The sequence below is a fragment of the Panthera pardus genome, unplaced genomic scaffold (genome assembly GCF_024362965.1).
Source record: "Panthera pardus isolate Hobbes unplaced genomic scaffold, ASM2436296v1 HiC_scaffold_16, whole genome shotgun sequence".
Taxonomy (NCBI): Eukaryota; Metazoa; Chordata; class Mammalia; order Carnivora; family Felidae; genus Panthera; species Panthera pardus.
In genome coordinates this window covers 142,237,568-142,252,272 of record NW_026526721.1, presented here as the reverse complement: position 1 = coordinate 142,252,272, position 14,705 = coordinate 142,237,568, and the positions used below count along the sequence as shown (strand labels likewise).

Sequence of the window (14,705 nt, the reverse complement as noted above, 5' to 3'; positions counted from 1 at the left end):
TGACTTGTGTGGTCGTTGTAGCATAGTGTAAGAAATAGCTAAGACAATGGAAAAAAGTCAGCCTGTGTGGACTAGACCGAATGCATATGCTGTTTTTAGGCCACAGATTGAGCCATAAAAATCTAACTTTCTATATTTTCCCAACACTGAGCTTAATTTTTTATACTGAGCCCCATTCCACATATTAGAAGACATAATACATTAGCCTAAATGCAAGTTTCAATATGTTGGTATTTCTTTGTCAGCTTAAAATCGGACAAACTGAGGATCGCTCTTCTCTCTGTTTTTCCCTGAATGGTATTTTTGGCATCATGATACTGGGGCTTTGAGACCGCCTGTGCTGGTGTCTGAGCTGATTGTTGGGTATGGTTATACTTCCATGTGGCATCCAGAGAATGTAGTGGCACAGCCCTATCTGACTTCCAGTCCCCGGTCCACAGTTCCCTCTGTGGCCACGTCCCCTAGATTGGCAGCAAGTTCTCTATAGGGCAAACTCTCTCATTTTGTCAGCTTACCTTCTCGCGAGATTGGAAGGGCCAGCCCATTCTTCCCTACCTCTCTGGGCCTAGAGACTTGGGAAGTCAGCAAGACCTCTTTGCCTCTGACACCCCGGGAAGCTATCTCTCCTGCCCCAACCTGCCCCTTGCTGTGGTGCAGGGAACATCTCATGCCTAGGGCTCTCAGAGTTCCCCATGGGAACTGAGCCCGCAGCCCTACCACACTTGAATCCCCAACTTAAAGAGAGCTCCATCATCCAACTCTTGCCTCCTCCTGCCACCACCCAGACTGCCTAAAGTGAGATGGAATTTGAGTCTCTTCTGAGACTTCTTTTCTTCTGTCTTTCTGTCCTCTCTCCTCGAGAAGCTTTGACTTATTTTGAGGAGCGGGAAGGAAAGGTTGCTCAGCAACAATTCTTTTGAATCTCTCTGCCTCCTGCTTAGACTCTCGCTTTTTAAAGCCCAGAAATGTACTCTCTCTGTTCCTGGTTGCTCTAGGCCACCCCACCTTGGGCAGTGCTAGCCTCACACTCTGCTGCTTGATGACAGGAGGCTCATGAAGTCAAGAGAAAGTGTGGGAAATAATGTAGCAGTGAATTCTCCTTGTGTATTATATAGTCACTTCTAGGAACTTCAAGTTTAAAAAATCCAGAGATTGTATCTTATAGTTTGAAAAAGTAACTAAAGGGATAGCAAATTTGGAAGTGAGGAAAGCTCTAATCTTCACACATGCGCAAATTACCTGAACAGGATGTGAGATGCTTATTGTAAAGGTGATTAAGCCAGAATTATTTTTTTTTAATGTTTGTTTATTTAGTCATAGAAAGAGAGAGACAGAGAAGGAGAGAGAGAGAGAGGCAGAGAGAGAGGGAGACAGAGAAACCAAAGCAGGTTCCACACCATTAGCACAAAGCCCAATGTGGGGCTCAATCTCACGAACCATGAGATCATGACCTGAGCTGAAATCAAGAGTCAGACGCTTAACCCACTGAGCCACCCAGGTTGCCCTAAGCCAGAATTCTAGAGGGAAGGGATTCAAAGCTGGCCTTTACACAGCTTGTTTCTGACGGTTCAAGTGAAAGGGAGTGAACGAAGCCTGATCACCCAGAGGGTGAAAGGTGCTGAGACTTTGATGCAGCTTCCTTCCGTCCTGTGGGAAATTTCACCAGGGGAAGCGAGAGGATGTGGGGCAGGGTGGATGAGGGAGGGGGGCGACTAGGTCCAGACTGTCAAGTCTCTTCCTAATCACTTCTACCTGCTTGTGGAACCGTTGGTCTATGTTGGGAAGGATTCCATGCCCGAGCCCGCTAGTCGTCATCTTCTCCCACACTTCCGTCTCACTTTCTGTGGGATGTCATTCAGTGACTGGGACCCAAGCTTCAGCAGCCTCCTTGGCTCCTGTTCCCCGTGGGCAGATGGTCACCACATTGCTATTCCAAATCAGGCCTTCCGACTTCAGCTCTGGGCTTCTTCTCATGAGATCACCTTTTCTGAAACACAGTCTCCCTTATGGCTCCTTACCATCGTATGCAGTCCCTGGCTACCTCTTTAGCTGTACTCAGTACTATAGCTTTTTATCATACTGCACACTAGATAAACTGGACACCTTGCTGCTCTCCAGGTGCAGCCCTCACTTAGGTGACTCCTGTCCTTTGCTGAAACTTTCTTCTACTCAGAAGCTGCCACTGAAGTATACCTTCCCGCACACCAAATCCATATCCTGTCCTTATTGAGTGCCTACTAATTCTCCATGGTCTTCTCAAATGAAACTTTTGCATCAACTCTCAATCTCCCATCCTGTTACTCTGGGTGAACCTTTCATGAACCCTTTGTGAGTGCAATACCCTTTGTGGAACTTCTGGTGCCTTCTACACTGCTGGCCATAGGGGTAGATTATTGAGCATTTGTAGATTTAGACTACAGTTGAGTTACTTTGTCTCATTTTACAACAGTTAAGGAAAGACGTGAGAGTAAATCTGTCTGCTATACTAAAACTTAAAAGGTTGCATTGTCTTTCAACAAAGCATTTGGTCAAACACGGAGAAGGTGATGTATGTTTTGGTCCCATTCGTGGAGCAAAAATATTCTTTGCTTCTTCAAGGAACTCCTGCCCAAAATGTTCTCTTCTCCAGTTGTTTAAAAATTCCTGACTCTTAGGGGCGCCTGGGTGGCTTGGTCGGTTGAGTGTCCGACTTCGGCTCAGGTCACGATCTCACAGTCCGTGAGTTCGAGCCCCGCGTCGGGCTCTGTGCTGACAGCTCAGAGCCTGGAGCCTGTTTCAGATTCTGTGTCTCCCTCTCTCTGTGACCCTCCCCCGTTCATGCTCTGTCTCTCTCTGTCTCAAAAATAAATTTAAAAAAAAGTTTAAAAAAAAAATTCCTGACTCTTAGCAGAGAGAGTTCAGACAAATAGGGGGATTTACCATATCTTGGTTAACTTGGAAGAATACAGTGTAATCCATCTTTTGTTCAATTTGTAGTAATGAACAGTTTCAGGGCTTGTGCTATGAATTGTAGTTTCAGTAGACTGGATATATAGCATAAACCAAGTCTCAAAGCACCAAGAAAGGGCCCGGAATTTGACCATTATAATGTGCCATGAGATTAAAAACAACAACAACAGATAGAGTCACTGCAGAGACTACAAGGACCTAATGCTTCCAGTTTATTACATGTATATGCTTTCCAAAAATACCTAATCAATTAAGTGTTCAAAGGTCTAGGTAGAACATCATGTTAAAAACAGTGACCCTTTTAAGAAGAGGAATAGTCCTTGAGGCCTGGGAAGGAGCATAAACATAAGTTTAGATCTGAGGTAACCAGAGGAATGTCCTATTTAGCTAAGACTAAAAATTCCCTTTAGTCTAGGTGATAAGGGTGGGAAATTGAAAAGCAGTAACAGGTTAGATAAAAATACTCTTAACATATAAGGTACAATAAAATGATTAGCATTCAATTCATATAAAGAGCATTTACAAATCAATAAGAAAAAAAAGCATGGGACACAAACAGGAAATTCACCAAAGAAGTGCAATAGTCTCACCAGCATTTAGATAACCACCAAATAAAACAAAGATTGGCGAAATTGAAAAGTTTGATAATATATAGTGTTGATTAAGGTGCAGAAAAATGGACTCTCTTCTGGTCCGTGTGAAAATTGATCCAGCTACTCAAATATGTATTTGTTAAAATAAGACACACGTATATCCAAGGGCCTAACTATTTGACTTCTGCTTATCTACCCTAAAAGACCTTTTGTACGTCTACGCAATGTACTCACACACGTTTGCTCGCTGCAACATCATTTATAATCATGAGAGACTGGAAACAAATTAAGTTCCCTTCCAGACAGAAGTGGCTAAGTAACTATGATGTATGCTGAACATGTAGTACTATATAATAGTGGTTATAAAGAATGGGCTAGAACTGTGTGTGTTGACAGAGTCATGAGGGGAAAAAAAATGTAGCACAGCCTTATAAGGTGTCATCATTTATTTTAAAAGAAAGAAAGAAAACATTAGGTAATACTATAGATTTTCTACAGTAGTAGCTTTCAGACTCTTTTGGGAATAAGCGAACCTCAACACGGTACACGTTTTCTATCACAACTGAGTGGACCTACTATGTTCAATGCACTCTGAAATTTTTCTATTCTGTCCCATTTCATTCCATCTCATTCCATCCCATATATCAAAATGCTGGTCTTGACGCATTAAACCGTTTTCAGGATTCAATCACCCTCGAAAAACACTGTTCGGAAAGTACACAGTTACGTATGTAAATGGATAGAAAAGTAACTGGAAGCTGATATCAGGTACAGCTGATCCAGCTCTGGAGAGGCGCTGAGGGGTGGTGGTTCCAGGGAACCTCAAGCCTTTTATGTAATGCCTAGGTTGTTTTTATGTTCATTTTACTTGCTTTACGTTGGGCATGTGTTATTCATTTTTTTGGTGAATAAATCTAAACTATTTTTAAAAGTCAAAGATTTACTGGGTTGGAGGGAGCAGAGGTCAAAAGGTCTTAAGAAAAAATTGTTAAGCTGCATTGCATAACTGAGTAGTTCAGAAGACAGGCATTCTAGCTAACTATTTCTGTTTTTGTATTTAGGGCCACAGATGAGCACATTCTTGTGGCAAGGTAGAGTCAAACCCGTGTGATATCCCACTCGAAATGTCATCACAGTCTAAGAACTCTCTGCCACGTTGTGAGATTTTAACTTGTGAAATATATCCACAGATCAATAACATAAAGTAGTCAGCACATAGTTGATCAAAAAAATCAAACCCTCCAGTTTCAGAAAATGTGAAGGTAATGTTGCCGTAACAACCTTCTCTTGGCCACATTACATGGTCTGTAGTTTTCAGTATTGGTCTAGAAAAACAAATAGCTATGTTGTCAGAATCATTTCTATAGGAAACACCACTGTAGAAAATAATAGGACATATGTAAACTTGGCCATCTCTGCAGGCTGGAGCAGATACCTCCAGCCTTGTGTGTTCTATTTTAGAGCTACCTTTCTGACCTGTCTTCACACTTTTACCCTAAGGGTAATTTATTAAACCTCATCTTAATAGTCAAGTAATTGATGATTTAAAGGAGTTAGACACACTGCCTAGGGGAGATAGATCCTTTCAATTTCAAACACTTAGTCAAGGTATTAAATGCAGATAAACTACAATTAGATTATTTTTTATAAGAATTTCTCAGCTAACTCAGTAAAGATGCCTGTAAACAAAGTAATATTTCTTTAAATATTCTGTTTATTTTCTTTTTTGTGTTTGTGTCTAAATATAAATTTTCACATGCTCATAATAAAATAGGTTGAATCTTTTAACGACCACATTAAATTTTCTCTGCAAATGTTTTGAAAACAATTTTATGGTAAAATATGCAAGCTTTCTCAGAAAGCATTTATATAAGACTCATTTTTCAGAATTTTAGCTATTGCTAAAGCAATGATTATATTCACATTTAATTTCATATAGGCTCAAGGTCGTATGGAGGGAAGAAAAGAGGGACTTTGGAGCTTTTCTTTTAAAAGGGGTAATTGGCAAGAGTATTATTGGAGCAATCATGCTATGGGTCAGAGGGAGGGAGAGCAAGAGGAGGGGGAACCTGGGGAAGGTGGAGAGGATAATATATATCCACATATCTGAAGTGTCTCTTCAGTTTTTCTTTTTCTCCAATGTGGACCTGAGGGTGAGAGGGGGCAGAGGTGGCCTTCTGGCCCATCTAGAGGTTAAGGCCATTTCTTTAAAGAGTTTTAAAGTTAAGAATGGACTACTTGTGGCTATGATATATGAAGGTGGGGAAGCCACTCATATGCAGTTTGACACGAAGCTAGCCTCAAACTGTGAAAGTGGAGTGGCAGTATGATGAGAAGCCAGGATAAGTTACCAATGTGTCTTATTTAGAGCTAGAGAAACATCCAGGTGAACATTATAATTTGTAATAATCAAGGGTTACAGTAACCTTTAAACCCTTATTACAAATTGTATATTTTTTTGTTTGTTTGTTTCTGGGTTTTTTTTCCTCTGTAAGATTGCCTATTCGGTGTTTGTGTTAGTAGTTTTACTAAAATTAGTTTTAAAATATGATATTAAGGGCATAATGACTTTAAAATGTAAAAGCCTGATAGTCTGTTAACTGCACATATCTGAAGCCCAGCTTTTCAAAGGCCACAGTATCCAAAGCACCACTGACTCCTGGTGGCAGCCTGGTGTAATCGCAGGCAAAATTTCCAGGAGTATTTTTAATTGTTATAAAAGGTAACATTGTTATGTTACTCAGAAGTCATATAAGTAAAAGGAAGAAGTGCATACCATATTGTAAAATATGGAAGTGTTACAAGGTCTCTGAATATTATCTCATTGGTAGGATCAAGATTTTAGCTTAATTATTTTTTCAGAATTTTACCCCAAGTTCTACTAATATTTTCTACTAAATATTTTTGAAAGAGAAAACCAGGACCTTGACTAACTAGAGAATTTATCATCCACAGCATCTGCAGGGATTGCTGTGTCCCAGAGGAAAGTACGACAGATCAGTGATCCTATTCAGCAGATCTTAATTCAGCTGCACAAAATCATCTACATCACACAGGTCAGTATGCTAGCATTTTATTTCCTTTTCATCTTAAGTACAAGTTTGATGGTAATGTCGTTGAAGAACTACTTTGTGGAATTTTAAATTGGAACGAATGCTCATTTTTATTATCTCCAACTGCATATATTTGGGAACGCTTTGGCTTAGCGGCACAGCCAGAGCTGGAAAGGTTGTAGGGTATAAAAAGCAAATATGGCAGTTTCCCCCTATGACTCATAACCTACTCTTTTGTCCGTGTCCCACCAAAAATGAATTTCAACACAAATGGCCCTTCATTATGGGGGTGAAAGTGGGGACAGGGCTGGGTTTTGAACAGCCTCGCTACAGGAAAGAAAAACTAGTGCCCACTGAGGAATCCTGAGGATGCTGGGTTAAAACTAGGACCTCTCAGAGGAGTCAAGATGGTGGAGAAGCAGGGGGACCAGGATTTCCCTTATCCCTCACACACAGCAGTACTGAGGTCAGAACACTTGGAATACCCAGAAAGTCTATCTCCGGAGTGACAGAAAAAATCTCGACAGATGGAGGGAGACAGATTGGCGGGACAGTGGTGAGTGTATGCAAATTGGGGGAGACAAAACAGTGTGGGCACAGAGGGAGGGATCCCCTTCTGTGGAGAGACAAAAGGAAGAGAAAGAGAAGCCGTGGATTGCGGTTTTGTGTTAGGACAAGAGAAAAAGCGCTCTGGACCATGGACTGGAGAATGAGAAATAGGGAGAGTGCCAGTCTCTACTTTGCAAACAGCCTTAGGAGCTGAAGATCAGAGTTTTCAAAAGTGCATGACTTTCTCCGGACTGAAGCCGCTAAGTGTGTGTGTGCATGGAGGGGATGGGGAGCCAGCCCTGGGTCGAGGTAGCGATCTCAGGAGTGCGGTGGGAGAAAACGGTCCCCTCCCTGAGTACTGTGAGAAGAGGGTATACTGCCCCCCCAAGAACAAAAGACCCTGCAGGTGCCAGCCAAAGGCCCTTTATCAGCAGGGCTGATTGGCATTTCCCCAGAACCAGGTCTGCGTGGTGTGAGATCCTTTAAGACATTGGGTTTTGAATCCCTTCTGAGCGCCTAGGGGGTGCGGGAGACTGTGGAGCAGGGCAAGCTGACTGCCCCCCACTACTCTGCGAGGGCTGCCTGAGCAGCATGGTTTGAGACGCCCAGTGGGGAGGAGAGATTGGGTGTCACCATTTTCTCCCCAACACCGACACGGTGGGGCTTCAGGGCGCGACGCAGCGGGTCCGGTGGAGGCTGGACCCCCTTACACCAAACCCCGCCTGTCCGTGCCTGGTAACTGCATATCTACTGGAGTGAGACTGACACTGGGCAAGCCAGACAGCCTCGCCTCCAGACCCGCACAGCCACCGGTTCCAGACACCAACAGACAAGTGTCCTGCCATTTTGTATGTTAGTCCGTTGCTCTTTTTTTCCCTCTCTCTCTCTTTTCTTTCCTTCTCTGTTCTCTTCTTCTTCTTTCTACCCTCTTCTTTTTTTTCTTTGGAATAAGGCTCATAGTTTCTGATTTGGTTTTTGGTCAATTCTTCTTGTGTGTGTGTATACGTATATACACAAAGTTACCAAAGTTAACCAAGGTCTTAATGTTAATGAGAAAAGAAATTTTTGTAGATGAAGTGTAGGCATATGGATGAGAAAGTAACTAGCATTCTGGAGTCTAAGATTGCATGTCTTATGCAGTTCATTTGTTCATTCATTCATTCATTCATTTGACATATAATTATTAGGTGCCTACTATCAGATGCCACTGTTCTATGCATTTGTGACGTATCGATGAGCAAAACATATAAACATTTACTCAGTCTAAGATCCAGAGAGCCAATCTTATGACTCTGTCACTTGCCAATCGTAGCGATTCCAATTATATGTTCGAGGACTAAAGAGAAATGCCACCAGGTCGGTGGAGCGAATGGGCCCAGTGTAAGTCACACTGGGCTAATACACTTACTCTCTCCCCAAAACCAAACAAACAAAACAAGCCAACAAGCCAACAAACAAAAATCCATGCTGATTGGTGTATGACGGTGGCATTATGATAATAAATGGCTGTAGGTCTCTTTGGGCCTCAGACTTGGAGGAAAATGTATAGTGTATACTTATATCAGTGTTTCTGGGCCCTTCCTAAAGGAGTCCCAGCTACTCCCCCCTAATCAAGGGCTTTGGGTCTTTAAATTGACCTACGTCTAGAAATCGCATGAGAGGCTGTGACTGTCCACTGTGGCGACGGCAAATCAGGTCAGATTTTTGTCTACCAGACCCAGAGTTTCTTTTCTGTTATTTGGATTAAAGAATACTCCAGTATTCTGAGCCACCACCAAAGACCACTGGGGTCAAAGCACTCTAATTACCAGTGCATTCCTCCCACCCTTTCTGGTAAATGCTTCTAACTGTCACTGGTGGGTAAATGGCGTCCCTTGGCCTCTGCTTCTTTGGGATCACATCATCCCCGTTGGGATCCTATATTTTCAGTGTTGTACCTGGCCTACAAAGGAAAGCAGCCGTAGAGATTTTTAAGGATGCTGGTGCTCCCGTCTCTAATGTACTTCTCCATACCTTAGTGACAGGAGTGGCTTCTGAGTATTTTTGCTGAACATAATTGCGGAGTGAGTGTGCAGGTCGCACATGGTAAATGGCAGGTCCCCAAGCCTTTGGATTCCCTCCTCCACATGTCAGGGTAGCTCTGGCATTTTACCCCCATTAAACGAAGGTCACCATTGAGTTGGAGTTGTATAGCATGCCAACCAAGTAAGCAGTTACCTTCAGCTGCAGGAACTAATACATTAAATCTGGACTCTCTAGCAAGAGCACCCATGTGAATGAATTCAGCCTGATTTAGTGTCGTGTTTCACCCTTCTGGGCCTAAAACCCTTTGAATCTCCTACACGTGTTCCCTGCGTTGCTGCTGGTACAAAGTAGCAAAGTCTTGCAATTCTGACAGGTAAGCTATTTCCTTCTGGGTCATAGTGTGCACCAGTTCCCCTGCATCATGTCGAGATATGACCCACGTGATGGACTTGACCCTCGTTGTGGGTCTTAGGAGGAATAAGCATTCCTTTTTCAGATCTCACTCCTCATCTATCCCAGATGAGGTTAGTGTAGAGTTTTCAAGCAAAAGAAGGCTGGTCTCCTCAGACACAGAGTGACAAGCTACTTCCGCGGGCAATAATGACTCAGAGTGGCAGGACTGTCCGTTTTATCTGGATCCAACAAAGTGTCCCTATTTCAAGCTTTCGGATCCTATTCTTTTTTCTAACTTTCACATGAAAAAGTCGGCAAAGTAGGCATTCAACTGATGTTGCAATTTAGCAACCAGCCCAATTAAATTTGTATTTGATAATCAGCCGTATCTGTGCTGTGGTAGCAAGAAAATCACAGGCTCTTTTAGGGCTATCATGGAATCTCTCTGGGGCTCAGACTATGATGTGAGCCAAGAGTTCAAGGACCCAAGCTTGTCATTGTTTTTCCTAAGTGTTCTGATGCACTTTGAAGAATCCATCCCACAACACAGTCCTTGTGGTCTTCCTACTTCGTAGTGCAGCAGCCACTCAAGCTTCCAGGGCACTTCCTTCAGTTGGCTCTTTATCATGGTGATACTTGATCAATTGTGATGCCACCGCATGTCATGGGCTATCAGCGTCCCGTGTCCTGTGGCAAAATTCAGCACTGGGCTCGGTTCCAAGGGCACAATCAAACCAAGTCCCAGTTCCCATCTGTATGGGTCCTTCTTCTGGGACCTTGCTGGAGCCTAATCTGTTGTCAGTGAGGGTCCAGTTAGGAGACAGAAACCACACAGTAATTTCAACAGGGAAGATTTAATATAAAGAATTACTAAAAAATTATTAATAGTAACGGTATTATTTAAGAAGGAGGAGAAGAGAATATCTAAAGAACACAGCAAGAGCAGATATGGAAATCACTATTTATAGGGCTGAGGCAGAGCATCCAAGAAAGGAAGAAAAGAGAAGAGGACACTCCCATCCTGGGCTCAGGTCCAGACCTCATCGGAAAGATCAGAGAAATCCACTGAGATGCTGTGCTAGAGAAATTTGCACGAAGCCTTCCCCTGGGGGGTTAGGGCAAGTAATCCATGCTGAGCTGTCATGCTGTGGAACTTGCTGGAAATCAGCACGTGTGGCTTGGGCTGGGAAATACCCTCTATGGGACCAGAGGAGGCTTCCCACTGGTAGGTGCTCCTCCATGGAACATTCTGGGAAGCTGCCTATAGGATTGGTGCCAGTGAAACTGTCTAGGGGTAAGCACCACTCTGGTTTCCCCTTGGCTGCTGACCACTCAGTGCTGCAGGACTGAGGCAAGGCGGGAGCATCACTGGGACCAGAAAGTCAAGCACCGTTCTCCTCCAGCATCCCTCCAGTGCTCTCTCTCTACAGACAGAGCCCAACATCCTGGCAAGGGAGAAATTCCAGTGTCACATGCAGGGCACCAAAGGGTGAATTTGGAACCGAGAGGCAACAAGTAGGCAACTGTCACACTTGGGCTGGGGGACTAGGCAAGGGACTCCCTTCTGTGGGACCCAGCCACCTCTGAGTTCTCACTGCTTCCCCTTTGGCTTCTCCCTAGCCTGGCTCTTACCTGTCACGTTTTCCCCCAAATCTGCTATTCCTTCCAATCACTCTTAGGGCTAGCCTTTTGAGACTCAAGAGTCTGAAATTGATTACTTCTTTCCTCCATTTTCTGCTGTCAACCTTTCCCTTAGGCAATCCCACCGAACTGTCTACCTGATTAAATGAAAGAGGGTGAAGGGGTACAAGGAAGTATGAGGGGGATGTAGAAAATTGGTTAATAAATCAAAACATAATCTGCCATATCTCTATTGAGTAAAGATATTATATTCAAAAATGCATTTCCATTTAAATGCTGGTGTAGAAATATGGGGAAGCATTCTTTAGCGTTAAGGAAATAGCTTTAAATAGCTTATTGGTTACCTCAATGCTTAACTACTAAATTGAGAGAAAGTATACTTTGAAATTTAAATATAGTTTCCATATGCCTGTCTTGCTAATTTTTATATAATAAAAAACTTTTTGATGGATGTGTTCCATTTCTTTGTTGGATTTCAAAGTAATGTTAAAGCAAGAATGAAATGATTATAAATATCTTATTATTATGCTCTCACACTTCAGCATAACAAATGATTTCATATTTTTTGGCAAGCTGGCATTCCTTGCTACAAGTTCAGATGTAACCATTGTGGTTTTTAAAATGTATTTCCAGAATACTTGAAAGTTTATGACATTGCAAATAGGAAGGAATGTTTCCCTTTTGGGGAACTTTAAATTATCATGCTAGCCCAAGACAATGCCTTTCAAATGAAGGAGATAAAAACAAGTCTGAACATGATACCTTCCTATTTGCTACAGGTGGAAGGCCAAGATCAGTCTTCTCTGTCTGCTAATTCCAAAGGAAATCTGCTGAAAGTAAATCTGAATCAACAAACGAGCACACAAACAAACAAACAACTCTTCTTGTCCCCATGTTTATTTCCTAGTCAGACTCCTTGGTGGGCTTACGCCTGTGGTACCTGCCCTGAATTGCAGGACCTCACCCTTCCCGACAAACGGCAGATAACCTTACAGGGGACACTCTGGGCTGATGGTGGCCTTTCCTATCCAGTTTCCATGGAGACAGATCTTGGAAATCATCTAAAAGCAACTATTGTAAAAGGCAGGATGTTAAAATCCTTACGCTGCCTTCACTGATTTGACATCTGCTTTTATCAAAACTGAGATGGTAATCTTAAGACAGCCAGCTGAGAATAAAATCAGTTGTTCATTTCCATTGCTGGAAACCAAAATCCATCTCCGGGCACATACGGTGACCAAGGTACATACGTTACCTTTTAATACGAGTCTTTGTGTGTTGTTGCTTAGCTGAGACCTACGCAGCCAACTTATGCTTTGGATTTAATTCTGTACTCAGAATCCGATGACTTGGTTAAAGAAATGCTTTGAAAATCAGCACATAACAACTTTTAAAAACCAAACATCTGTCTCCTAGAGCACAGACGGGCAGTTAGGTGGACCAGCCTCAGACTGCCATCTTAACAACCACAATTGTTGCTGATAGAACAAAAACCGTGGCTGGGAACAGCTGTCCCTCGGATGAAGTTATACTCTGGCTGTCATCAGTGAAACAAACTGCTCTTTCAGCAATAGTCATAGATGGAATTGGAACCCTCCTTACTGTCTCTTATCTGGGTCTCCTGGTTCCTAATGGCAAGGGGGATAGATTACACCGGATTTAGGGTAAAGCCATGCATCCAAGTGGACTCGTGTTTTCAGGGTTTGCAGATTCTAAGAGAAAGCTTACATTTTGTGCCTTTATTTTGATAATGATCTTTGAATTTTTGTTAGCATTTAGGGAAATCTCCTTTTAGGTAGTAATATATCAAAATAATTTGTTTTTACAGAAAAGATATTATTTAAGTCACTTCAAATGGGACACTCTCCATTATTGCTGGTGTGCACTAGGTATTCTTAGAGACACTAGAGAATGTATCTTTAAGAAGTATCCCTACATCATGCAAGTTCAAGACTCTGGTATAGAACATAGAGATCAGATTTCATCTTTTCTGTTGTTACTTTGGGATGGTAAAAACAAAAAATAAGCTCTTAGATGTGTGGTGTTGAGAGACTCATCTTTTCTAGAATCAGTTTCTCCATCAGTAAGATTCGGGTAGTTTCTGGGACTATTGCAATGAAGGAAATAATGTATGTGGAGTGTTTGTAAAGTGTTAACACTGTAGAAATACCAGTGGTGGTGTGTGTGCTCTGGGATAAGGGTTGTGTTAAAAGAGGAACCAACTCAGTCGTTATGCATGTTACATAATGTCTTGAAGCTCTGATTTCCTTACTTGTTACACAGTAGCTGCCTTACAAGTTTATTGTGGGGAGAAAAGGGACATAATGCACACAAAAGAGTAATCATAGTAACTGACACATAGGAATCATAGGTGTTAATATTCTATTCTTAGTATTATAGTTCTTGTATATAGTATAGTATACTTACTTCTTCAGCAATTGAACTATGTATCATTCTGCGCAAAATTTTAAATTCTTCCATGAAAATTTTAAAGATGGGGTGCTGGCTATCGTGATAATTATTCCAATAAGTAAAATAGCTTTCTAATACTGTCTCGTGTATGAATCTTAAGTCGACTGTTAACTTATTCAAGAAAGCTTTTATGAGAATTAATTCAAGCAATCAGGAGCAATAAAAGCAATTCTGAGTTAATTAGAGGCTTATCAAGTTAAATGAATAGCAAGGATTTTAAGACTATTTGAATTAGCAATCCGGTAGTGACAGCTGCCAGTGCTGGGGTTAGTCTCTTTCAAAGGAACCTGTGGACCCACTGGTACTTCACACCTTCAGAAGTCCGCTGTGCAGTTAGGTGGATCACAGAAGGCTTGCTGCCGCTCTTTGGCAGTTGGAATCGTGCAAGGCAACAACTAGACGGTCCTGGGCCAACACTGCCCTCTGGTGTTTGATTTAGGGAAGTGGCAACTTCCCGTGGGTAAGGGTAGGGAATTCTCAAAACCAAAAAGGTATCTCCAGGCACTTCTCCCATCCCCTTGCTAGAAAGGTGTGCACAGGACCCTTCCCTTCTTTGTCTGGTCCCACTCTTAAGTTAAATTCATTACTTTTGCTAATCTGTCATGCACACATGTATCACTTATACTCATTTTCCTTCTCATCTGTCTTCCAACCATTTGCTTATTAATGCCAAGAAATCTCTCTCTCTCTCTCTCTCTCTCTCTCTCTCTCTCCCTCCCTCCCTCCCTCCCTCCCTCCCTCTCCCTCTCCCTCACCCTCTCCCTCTCTTTTTCTCCCTCTCTCTCTGTCCACATTTATTTCCCTTTTCATTCCATGTACAAGGACAATAATTATGACCATTTGCTGGGGATAAAGAGAGTGATTCAATTACATCTGGAGCTAGGTACAAGAATGCTCTAGTTCTGAAATAAGAAGAGCTCATTACAGATTCAATGCTGTCAACTTACAGAACCTTCCAGAGTATACTAAAGGACTTCAGATCCTTCAGCAGAATCTTGGTTCCTCTGTAATTAAGCCTGCTTTGACGCAA

The 14,705-nt window shown here is 42.3% G+C and overlaps 1 protein-coding gene across 16 annotated transcripts in view; it reads left to right on the top strand.

Moving 5' to 3' along the window:
• The window catches only part of NEK10 (NIMA related kinase 10), a 222,831-nt gene that overhangs the window by 187,716 nt on the left and 20,410 nt on the right, over positions 1-14,705 (top strand). For 12 of the 16 annotated variants that reach the window (XM_053903873.1, XM_053903876.1, XM_053903879.1 and 9 more), the window contains 2 exons: positions 4,604-4,633; positions 6,498-6,598. In XM_053903873.1, the coding sequence (XP_053759848.1) occupies positions 4,604-4,633; positions 6,498-6,598 (131 nt within the window). Of the gene's footprint in view, positions 1-4,603; positions 4,701-6,497; positions 6,599-14,705 lie in introns of those variants that run through there. The other 4 variants (XR_008422616.1, XM_053903875.1, XM_053903872.1 and 1 more) reach the window with 2 other exon arrangements.